This window comes from Ischnura elegans, chromosome 7, assembly GCF_921293095.1.
Source record: "Ischnura elegans chromosome 7, ioIscEleg1.1, whole genome shotgun sequence".
Classification (NCBI taxonomy): Eukaryota; Metazoa; Arthropoda; class Insecta; order Odonata; family Coenagrionidae; genus Ischnura; species Ischnura elegans.
Window position 1 is genome coordinate 97,121,838 of NC_060252.1, and position 12,147 is coordinate 97,133,984.

At 39.8% G+C, this 12,147-nt stretch overlaps 1 protein-coding gene across 6 annotated transcripts in view; it reads left to right on the forward strand.

The window, feature by feature from the left end:
* The window catches only part of LOC124162915 (vascular endothelial growth factor receptor 1), a 261,857-nt gene that overhangs the window by 246,076 nt on the left and 3,634 nt on the right, over positions 1–12,147 (forward strand). For 4 of the 6 annotated variants that reach the window (XM_046539647.1, XM_046539648.1, XM_046539645.1 and 1 more), the window contains exons 18-21: positions 3,893–4,085; positions 6,120–6,310; positions 9,565–9,731; positions 11,394–11,516. In XM_046539647.1, the coding sequence (XP_046395603.1) occupies positions 3,893–4,085; positions 6,120–6,310; positions 9,565–9,731; positions 11,394–11,516 (674 nt within the window). The remainder of the gene's footprint in view (positions 1–3,892; positions 4,086–6,119; positions 6,311–9,564; positions 9,732–11,393; positions 11,517–12,147) is intronic. The other 2 variants (XM_046539649.1, XM_046539650.1) reach the window with 2 other exon arrangements.

The window sequence follows — 12,147 nt, forward strand, 5'->3', positions numbered from 1 at the left end:
TTTACCACTAAACATACAACATCACATTCTCGATTTCCCAAGGTAATACTTAACAAAACTTGTTTTGTTATTGGTGATGACCTGTGTTGGTCCGCCCCTATAATACGTGTACGATTAATGGGTAGCGTTGGTACTTCTACACCTTGACTCGTCATATGCATTAATTCTTCCTCAGAAATCGCGGATACTTGGCTCCCCGTATCAACTAGCGCGATAACTGCATGTCCAAAACATGACAAACATACTTCGGGACACTTCCTACACTCACTCTCGCCATCAAGGTATGGTTCTGACGTCAATGGGTCGTTCACCTCACGGAAAGATAGAATGGGTACCTCCATCGTTGAACTTGGTTGGTTTGGGCAGAGGAGGCTCTTCAACCCAAACTCCACGCGTTTCCCGATGGGGGTGGGGTTGGAAGTGAGGGAGGTGGGGTTGGGAATAAGGGAGGCGGGGTTGTTTGTTGAGTTGACCCACTGACTGAGTTTACTCCCCTAACGGTTTCGTTTCTCTCCCTCAGAGCGTCCTCTCTAATTTGATGCCACCCTCTGTTGTCGTTTTTACCGTGCCCCATTGAATAGGGTCGGCGGCGTTCACTCACTTGCATGCTGTTTACCTTCGGCGACCCACTTTCTGGCTTGCCTCCGTCACCTTGAGATTGGTCGAACCGTCCCAGCATAAAAACAAGCCTCTCGAATGTCGAGACGTCGGTTCCCCTCAACAAGTCTTGGGCATAGGGAGGGAATTGGCGAATTAAAAGGGCTACCGTCTCCTCCTCATCTACGGGTGGTTCACAAAGTCTTATTGCGGCAATTTTTCTCGTTGCATACTCCTGCATACTGTTGCCGGGCGCACGCCTATAACTTCCCGTCATCACTCTCAATTTGTAATTGACTTGATGTTCCTTACCCCAAAATCTGTCATAGAACATCTTTCTTAACTCCTCCATTTCCTGTGGGAAGGGAAATATGGCATCGGCCCATTCTTTGGCCGCATCCTCTAACATCTGGTAAAATAAACGGGTTCTCAACCGCTGAGGAATGGCATAAATAGAATAATGATTCTCTACCCCTCTCATGAATGCCACCGGGTGTTCGTAAGATCTCCCTCGGAATTTGAGATTTGACGGAGGGTTGGGGAAAGCTGAACTAGTTGTGTTATTAGTTCCTCCTACGTGTAGGTTAGAAATCTCATTGATGACATCCTCTAATTTCTTACCCTGTTGCGCTGTACTTTTCGTCACCCCCACTATTCTTTCATCGACTACATCAGTGATTTCCCTCTTCACCTCCTCAATCTTATCCTCGATGTTTTCTACCAACTCTTTCTTTACTTCTTCAACACGGACTCTCATCACCCCCTTTACATCATCAATCTTTCTATCCATGCTGTTTTCTAATTTCTCACGGGTTCTCTCACCTTCCTCCCTGACTTCATTAATCTCTTCTTTAATTTTAGCCCAATTATTCTCAAACTTTTCTGCCTGCCTATTAAATTTCTCATTGATTTCCTCAAGTGTTTCTGCTTGCTTGGCAATTTCACCCTTCATCTCCGCTAAGCTACTTCGGGTCTCATCTGCCTGCTTAGTAATTTCACCCTTCATTTCTGCTAAATTACTCCTGCTCTCTTCCGTTTGCTTAGTCATTTCACCCTTCATTCCCACGAGCAAATCAAATAATTTCTTCATATCACTCGGGTTTTCTAGACCTCCTGAAGCTTCACCTTCCGGCCTACTCTCTGATTCACCACCTCCTACGATAGGGTCACCTTCATCACTGGAAATATCAACTACCCCTACCGACTTCTCTCCCTCCGACTCGTCTTCATTATAGGTACTTGGCTCCCTATAAGTCTGAAAACTCTTGCCCTTGTGATCCATTACGTTCTAAATTACTTAGGCAAATCACTGAAAAAAAAATTGGGAGGACACTACAACAAACTGGGATTTGCGGACAAAATATCGTAATGGACAATGAATTCGGGATCTCAGATTCAGATTTGAACTACGTGGACAGAGAAAAATCACACAACCTGTTGGAAAAATGAAACACTCAAAAGCAAATAAACTCGAGAAAGAATCGGAACTATGACGCAACCTAACAGTGAAATCGTAGCAGCCGCCTTCCCATCTAACAATGCCCCGCGTTCGGTCGCCAATTATGTGTCACCCACCTTTCCGTCGTCCGTCCGGGTTCACTTTCTGAGGGGTGGGGGAGGATGGTTTGGAGGGATTGCTCAAGGTGAGCGAGCCGGGGTTCGATGGCTAGGGGAAATGGAGGGATGGGAAAAGAAAGGGAAAGATAATTTGGGGTAGGTTCACTTGCTGAATGGAGGCTGGCGCGTACGAAATAATGAAAGCTTACGTAACCGTTTACAATTCCAACACGTTTAATGAGCACTTCAATTAGAAAATGTTTCACAAAATACATAAATGAATTAGTCTTTGAATAACACAAATTAAATTACTGCTACTGGCCAGTTATGAACCTAATAACATTAATTAACAAATGACAGAAAATAAAATAAACCCTGATTACAATTGTTGGCGTGAAATATTATAAAAATGCTTGAGAAATGACAAACGCCAATTTCAAATAAATTCTTATTGTCCTACAAACTAAGATTAATCATTCACACACACGCGGGGACACGGGGAACTCAAAAAAAATATAAAAAAAAATGTATGGGAAAATATCACTGTTCTTCTTCTCTTGAACTGAAGAAAGAGGGGAATGGGGAGTGGGACTCTTCTGATTTTGTTGAAAATTTGGGGATATTGGTGGCTAGAGTACTTATCACTCGCTGATTTGTTGGTGGAGAAGATTTCCTCGGCTGGCTCGATGCTGCGACAAGTATTGCTGTAGGATGAGAGAACTCCTGTGTTGGCGCCGTGGATTGACGTCTTCTGCTGCGCGTGCTCGGAAGATACCGTCTTATCTCCTCTTTCCAAAGTCACCGCCGTTTAATACTCGCGTCTTTTTCCACGCTGGGCTGCCTCTCTCTCTTTCTCTCTCTCTTACAGAATGGGATGGTCGGTTGTGCAGAGCCTCCGGCCGATATCTTCAGTAGAATCAACCTTGCACGTTGTCCGCAATTCGCTTATATAGCCACTTTCTGGGAGTGGGATGGGTGAGCGGAAAAAACCCCGGGCATCGGGTTTTCTCGGCTATTCTTCCGTAGGGGAGGAGGGGTGGTTTCTGTGGAGGGTGGGGGTTGGAGGATTTCATCATCTCCGTACGCAGGTGTTCTGGCTTCACAGTGGGATGGGGAGAAACCTGCTACGCATCACGTACGCACCGGAATTTTCCACTTCGTAGACGGGAGAATTTTGGGAGGAATTGGGGGGGACGGGAAAATACAAAATCTGGTCATTCATTCGTCATTTTACATTCACACACACATTCACACAAAATTACATGATCATTTACATAACATAAAAAACACTTTACATTATTTATTAGACCCTTCATAACTTACGCAAGCCTTCCCTACCTCGTAAATGCCTCTTTACTTCACCATGTACCTACCTAGCCAAACGGCAACGGCTACAATATATACCCACTGTAGGGTAGGTGTCTTGTATACCATAAATTTTAAAGTTGTAGCTGTCATTATGGGTTCATGTTAATGAGACAACATATATTTGAAATTTGTTTACTTCGAGTATCATCAACCTACACTGCTTAACATATAAAATACCCAGTTGAAAACTTTATCTCTCGCATAACATACCAGCCAAAAATATCAATCAAATTGTATTAATCTGACTGCAATTAATGAAAAATTAATTTTCAAAGGGATCGATATTACTTCATTTTATATTTATATTTAAGATAAAGTTGTGCCTTTTTCTTTCAGAAAGAGAAAATCTTTACTATGTGTTTATTTTCAGGAGAGTTGCTTGTCATTGTTGAATACTGTCGTTTTGGAAATCTTCAAAATTATCTTTTACGACACCGGGAAGATTTCATCAACCAAATTGACCCTGATACTGGTAAAGTAGATCCTCAAAGAGGGTTGGAAAGTGATGGACAAGGAGCAGGTTCACTGTGCAAGGGCCAAGGGCCAGGAAAAGCTGACTCGCGGTATGAAAATTTCAATATCGGTTATGGCTAAAAACTAATTCAGAAGTTACCAATTAAATGGAAAATTTTCATTGATATTTTTCTGCCTTTTTAACAATAGTTAATGCTTACAAGAGACATAATTTTTTTTAATATCCTCAACAAAACAATGCATATTGCAACAGCATGAGATTCTTCAAGTAAAACTGAATGAATAACTAAAACCTTAATTTTTAACTATTGTTTGTCATGATGCCTTGAGTCATTTCTCAATTCCTTTCAAGCATTAGATAGCATGGATTATGGGAAATATAAGGCTCATCAAAATTCTGAAGCTTATTACAAGTTAATGGATAACTCCATGAAAGTCTTGTGGACACCTGCACCCTTTTTTATGTATTCTGCATGCTCATTACAAAGGAAAGAGTTACCGATGGCAAAGCATGTGAAAAGATTAGCTGATAGGAGAACTGAGTGGAGAGCTGCGTCAAACCAATCCTAGGATTGTTGACCAGTGATGATGAAAGCATGTGAAGGAGAGTTATAAAATAGATCAAATGAATTTCATTACCACTTACTGCCTAATCACTTCAACTTTACACTTTATTCACTAAAATGGACTTTGCCACAGTAAATTTAACACTTGGATTGTCCTGCTCTCAATAAAACATCGCTGGGAAACTGATATCAGTACAGTAGAAGTCAGTTTTGAGAGTTAAGAAAACCCTGGGGAAATCACTCGTTATATCCAATGTGCTGCCAAAAAAAAACCACTTTTTCCAGTTACTAAAGCACAAAGAGTAAAAAACTGACTAATGATGAAATATGGCTTATTCAAGCAAATCTATTTATCCAGAAATACTGTATATGTCTGAATATAGCCCCCCTTTTTTCCAAAATGCCCATGGTAAAAGGAAAGAGGGGGACAACATTCAAACGCATTTTTTTAACTTTTCCCGAAACTCAAGCCTCAAAATTAGGGGGGGACTAAATTCAGAGAAATACGGTAAATGCACCAATATTTCAGAGCTAATTTGAGAAATAATTTCATCCGAGTTAGAAATACATCCAATGTCTGGCAAAATTGCCTCTTTTATCAGTGACAACAGCATGAGAAGACAAAATCAAACTTCTTTGATTGACCCTAAAATTGATTGTTTTATTAGCTATAGTAGCAGGCCACTTTGTGGAAATCCTTTACCGTAGGAGTTGAAGTAATGAAAACATTGCTTTTTCTCACCATGTGGAAAAGCAAAGCATGGGAGCAGACAGCTGCGTAACATACACTTGGCATCACAGAGTAGAGTAGTCGAATGAGCATGGCGTAGGGGATTTTGGATCATTTAGCAACACACCAGATGCCCCCAACAACTAACATTAAAACTCCTGACAATCAGCGATGAGTTCCAGGCATGTAAAGCTGAAAAAGATTACTCAGAAAAGTAACCGAGCACTCAGTCTGAGCATTGTAGGAGCATTCATCTGTATCCACAACAATAATGGATTCTGTTTATTCATCAGTACAGATGGAAAAGTGCATTTTTAAAAAGTGAATTGACTTGAAGTAAAAAATTAGTACCTCAGAAGCAAAATACAGATAAATATCAGGTCTCTCATAGGCAGAAAATACACATTTTTTTACTTCTGACCTTGTAATGTGCATGCAGTAGAAATTGACAACATGACTACAAAAAAAAAACACTAACAGTTTTTCCTGTGACGTAGCACAAGCCTGAGTTGTTTTATGATGTGATGAATCTGCTAAATGTACTTTGATAAGGGGGTTTTCCACAACAATATTAATGAAATGCATGATTTTTCTTTTCTAATGATTGAATGTAAGTCTTTTATGTCCTCTCTTCAAAAAATGAGGGTAGAGTTGGAGTAACCTGTAATAGTTTGAATATTGCATCAACCTGCCATGATTTGGTAATGGTATTGATGCATGGGTAAATTTTACCATACTGACAGATTGTTTCCCCAGCATGTGGTTGTGGTGTAGCCTGCGCATTAACAAGGTATTTTCCCCTGCTTGCTTGCACTGACCACTCACAGGATTAAATATGCAGCGCTGTCATTCTCCACCAGTGCAAGTAGCCAAGGCAGCCAGGGAAGTCAAACTAAGGATGGATCCGTGCAAGATTATAGGGCAGCACCAGTGGTGAAAATCGATGACTCTGCCTGCAATGGTGTCAGTGGACATATCATCAACACCGATATGAGTTTCGTCTCAATGTCACCCTCAGGCAAGTATTTTGATGGCAATGCAAACTTTATTTTTAACTTTGCGATATCCACCCTTCCACTGCAATGGTGAGACACATCCAGCCACCTCCAATGAGTTCCAAATACAGCAGACTCCCCATTATCCAGCTGCGGTTTATCCGGGTTGCGGATTATCTGTGCATGATTTTCACTCTCGCTCAATTTTTTCTGCTATCTTTATAAAAGAATAAAATCAGACGAAAAATCATCGGAATTACTGCATTAATTCTAGGATACACCGCAGTTATCATTTCCATCAGAATCCCGTTCGTAAAACGGAAGCGATCGTGCGCTAGCTGCATTCACGGGAGCACCGTGTTCGTGTTTTACAAGCCCCGCAGTGCGCGACAGATACACATCTGGCAGCAGTTGCAACCCGGGCAACTTGTGAAAAATGCGACTGCGTGACGTGGTGCCTGACAATGTAGTTTCAGACGTCGATTATTGGTTTTGAAGCATTCGTGCAAACCACTTTTCTGTATCCACGATCACACAGCCACGGATGTGTGGTTTTCGAAACCAGTCCTTACATGGAGCATTAATAATACGAGTACAACCATGTTATCGCCGCTAAAAAGATCACGAACTGGCGAAGAAAGCTCCCATTGAGTCTGGGAAGCACTCTAAAATAGCAGAATAATGGCATAAATAATATATTGTTTGTTTTACATAAATTATGAACATTTCAAGACATTGGAGTGAAAGTTTGTGTTTTCCGATTACCTATTCGTGCCATCCCTCCCCATCATTAGCCCTGATAATCAGGAGTCTACTGTATAGTAAAACCTCTATTAAAGGAACCCCCACACAGCAAACTTTTAAGGAAACCTCCTGTTTCAAATTCATGGGCCAGGACCTGGACCGGTCCAATGGACAATGCATGCAAAAAAGAAACCTCCCCAAACAAAACTTTGCAATTACGAAAAGTCCCTACCATGATCAAGTCTGTGCTTGGGCTCAAAACGTAGAAAGTCACCCTCTAGAATGGATAATTGGGAATAAAACATAGTGTTTAGCATTTAGAGGTAATTTTTCTCTACAATATTTACATCATAAGCAGGAAGAGCTTCGAAGGGCTCAACATCCGAGACTTACAGAGAGGAGGGTGTGGAGGAAACTTGATGCTCTCGCCTGGAGAAGGCCATAGTCAACTCTTATGGTTCCCTCCATAAGAAACGTGCCAGAGAAGCCAAAGCTCGGCCTTGTGCGGCTCCATCTATTGCTTTGCTCTGCACTTAGCGCTGCCAGCTATAAGGCGAGGATTCAAATATTACATGGCAATCTCGTGGATGGCAGGGGCACAGCTAGGAATTAAGGCTAGGGGGTGTTTAAGGCGCAAAACACTGGGGTGTCTGAGGGTGTGGAATACCCACCAAGGTAAGCGGGAGGTGCGGGGGCCCTCCCCTCGAAAATTTTTCAGATAAATGGTTGAAAATGGTGAGTTTTACGGCCTTCTGAGGGTTATTTTATTAATATTTACACTTTTCTATAAGTAATATTAATCCAATTAAGTGAAATGGATTAAAATTTAAAATTTCTTAGGTCTGGGGGGGTTCCCTTGCTGCGCCACTGGTGGATGGTACTGAGTTTTGGCAGAAGAAAACGGATTTGTGAACGATCTTGTTCAGCTTCTATGAGGGCATCATCATTTGCAATTTCCACTGTGACCTCAATGCATTGCCAACTGCCATGTTTTTATTCGTGGCAGCTAACTCGCCCCACCTAACTTCCATCGTTGTTCATCGATACAATATAGTATACATGGGTCAGGAACAAAGATTTTACAGGTATTTCAATGGGTTCCCAACACTGCATTCTATTTTGTGATCCTATAGGGCAATGTGTGATCTTTCAAACAAAATTGCTGCATAAAACTGCCAATTGATATGGACTAAAATTATTGAACTCTAAGAATGATAATGAGCAGACATTTGTGAAAATTATGAATCACTTTAAAAATGCGTAATCCACAGGCATCAATGCTGGCGCTACTTTAACTTCAGACTGTAAATAAAGTAAGCGATGAGGCATAGAGCAGAATGGAGGAGAAAAATGCAGATCGTGGAGATAGCCAGGGTATACTTATTGATGGTAAATGATAAAAATTGTTTATCATTGCTATAGGAAAGTTTTTTTAAGGTGAATAAAGCAAGACTGAAAAATTTACTCGACTTGCATCGTAAAGCACATGGAACACTTGGATGCCCTGACGACGACGTCACCCATTGCACTTCACCCCCATTCAATGAAATGCCCCTCAGCAAAGTCATGGTTTTTCTGGTCCCAACATATTCGTTGTACAGAGGTTTTACTGCATTTATGAACTGCATTTAACCCACATACGACATCCATACAATGAAACTCGCCAGAGCAAAGTCATGGTTTTACCGGTACCAACATATTTGATATTTGGAGGTTTTACTGCATTTATTGTATGTATCTTAGTGGGTGACAGGGAAAAATCAAGATGTGGGTGCCCTTTATGCAAACTCAAGATGCTTTCAAAGGGCTTCTCTGTAGGGAGTAGGGTTCCACTGAATGAATGACAAAACTGGTATTGCGAAAAGTGTATACTCACAAGAGAAGAAACACGACTTGCTTTTAGCACTCTCCACAGAATCATAAATAGTCAGCATTTACACACTGGCCTTCTTGTTGCTTTTTATTTACGAGGTTCAATTTTGAAGAGTAAAGAGAAAATGCACACATTTTTTATACATAACCACTCTCCACCCTTTCAATGTTGAGAGTGAATCCTAAAAACAATACGAGTACATAGGTACTTCGATGTAATATATGCATTCACATAACTTCATTGCTAATTGAAGATCAAATCAAATCAAAGCTCCTTCTGTTGACATAACATCATCAATTTCATCATTTACGACCGCCATCAGGAAACTTCCTCTTTAAATCCCTCTTTATTTCTCTGCCCTTCCCAAATAACATATGAGCGGATAAGGCGTTCATAGAAGTGGAGTATTACGTGATATCTGAGTGTATTTAATCATTTTTTTGTCATTGTTTCTTGTAATACTTTATTATTTAACCATTTGTTTAAAAATCCGATGTAAAAGGTCTCATGTACTGTTTTTAGGTTTATTGCAAATAAATAAATTTATGGATTTTATAGTTTTAAATGGAAGTGAGTAGATGCCAATTTCAAGCACAAATTTTATGATATGTCTTCATACTGAATAAAGCAATGAAAATATGGGCTATTTCTCATCTTTAGCAGGCGATGAGTGTGGGGTTACTGGAGGAAGTGGCACAGAACCTGAATGGAGGACAAACTATCGCGGTGACTATGGAAGACGAGATGTACGTCCTATTTGCACAAGTGATCTCATTTGCTGGGCTTTCCAAGTGGCAAGGGGAATAGACTACTTGGCATCTCGAAAAGTAAGTATACTTGAATTTTTGTTTGGATTAAGTATGTAGTGAGTGTTCAGGTCAAATAGAGAGCTTTAACTTTTCTTTGAGAAAGTCATAAGCTCTAGTGGCAGCACAATCAATTTCCCTTGCACACGTAACAGTGGATTTCACAAAATATGCTTACTCTTCACATTCCATTGTGACTTCTTACCTTCATTTTAAGAGATGACTTTTTCCACTATCCCTCAAAACATGGAAATATATTAAGACCATATTATTATAAAAAATATATCTTCTTTTCATATTAAGAACATATTATTATAAAAAATATATCTTCTTTTCATAAAGAGAGCTATATTTTTTAAGCATCGTAGGGATTAGGATTCAGTCTTCATAATGGTTTTTTATGACACAAAAAAGTTTTTGTGTAGCTAAATAATATTTGTATGCATAAACTTTCTCCAAAATGATAATTTATGTACGTTGTAGCATAATCATTTGTAGCATCACAATGTTAAGGCTAGTGCACAGCAAACCTTAATAATTTTGCAATAGTATTGTACCTATATTTAAACACGTTTCGCAGGAAGCACGTTTCTATTGTTCTTGTGTAACTTGATATTTTCTTTCAAAGCTAAGGTCTTCGTAATACGATCCCTGAGCGAGTTGGGACCATTTTTTTGTTTCGGAGAAGAGTAAAGCTTCAGAGGGGGAGAGGCAATTGCTGAAAGGAGGGGGATCTTGGGAAATGCGCTAATGTAACTATCCCACGGCACTCAGCTTCTCCCTATGGTATTTCAGTCTTCTGGGGAAGATTCAAACTATGTGTCTGTCATCATTAGTGACAAATAACACATTGTAAACACTTTGTCCCATTTTCGTCAAACGACGGATGCGGGAAAATTATACGACAGGACTGCAATCTTCAAACAATCACTGCTGGAAAACGATACTTAGGGGAACTATAAATGGGGGAAAAAATTACATTGTCTTTATGGAACTTTACTTGGGACCAGGAACAGCAAATGATGAATGTGGGAAAACGATCAATGCGGGTACATGCGATGGTGGTTGGCGTAACATGGTGAAACTCCTTCATGATGCACAAAGGTTAAGAAAAGACTTAGCTGTTTCACAAAATAAAATATATTTGCGACCGGTTTCGATACAGCGTATCATCATCTGGCCTGGCCAGATGATGATACGCTGTAAGATAAGCCCAGAAGATGATACGCGTCGGTCTTTTCTTAACCTTTGTGCATCAATGTGGGTACGATAGATTGGGGTTCCACTACTGCAAGCAGGCACAAATAAATGTCAGGGTCAATGTTAATGATGTCACTGGTCATTTGTTTGTTATTGCAGATTGCTTGGAAGAATATGTTAACCTTGGGTATTCTAGTGATTTAATTTAAAATTAAAATAATTTGGTAGGAAAACTTATATTCAGTGCAATGTGCTCCAATACTAAAATAAGAAAATCAGTAGTTTGAAATTATAGAAAATACTCGATTACACATTGTCGTGATTGCCCCCTGATATAACTACCAAAAATCATTCACTTGGAAAGATAACTTTAAAAGCTTCAGACGTCACTTGATAATTACGAAAAACTTCAGCGAAATAAATTATACTGTGGAAAGTATTACATACATGGTATGCTAAAATGGAAATATTTTACAATTTCAGGTTTTGCATGGAGATTTGGCAGCGAGAAATATTTTGTTGGCAGAAGATAACATAGTCAAGATTTGTGACTTTGGACTAGCAAAGAGCATGTACAATTCTGACAACTACAAGAAGAAGGGAGACGTAAGCACTAAAGATATAATTAATAACCTGCTTTAGGTATAAGTATGCTTTCAAATAAATATAGCTCATTCATTTCATTCTTAAAGGTGGCTGCATTTCTACTTTCGATTTGATTAAAATTAGAGACTGAATCAGTTCTTCATTTTTTCAATTCCGATTTGGCTTTCTAGTCCAATTCTTAATTTAGCGCTCAGATAGCTTAATTTTTGATAACAAGAGAGTTTTTGCGCGATTGAAATATTAATGTTGGTTAGAAATTGCATCTTTAAGAAAGCTTCCATAAACATCGCTAGGCAATCAGAGCCATCTCAAATAGCAATCATATTGTCGGTCCAGAAAAGTAATTGCCGGAACGACCCCTCCATGGGACAAAAATTTCATGTGGTATTACAGTGATCAGTAACTTTAACTGTTTACTACATGAACATGAAGTAAGCTCTAAGGGTTAGGGGACTCAGAACTCCGAGAAGCAAGGTCTTATCACTACTGAAGCGTCATGCCCTGAGATGGGTTGCAGCTCCTCTGTCCCTATTGTCTGCGACAATATGATAGCAAGAATAGTCTCACAAAAATATTCATCATCATCATCATCAGTCAACAATCCTAACATTGGTTTGATGCACCTTTCCAT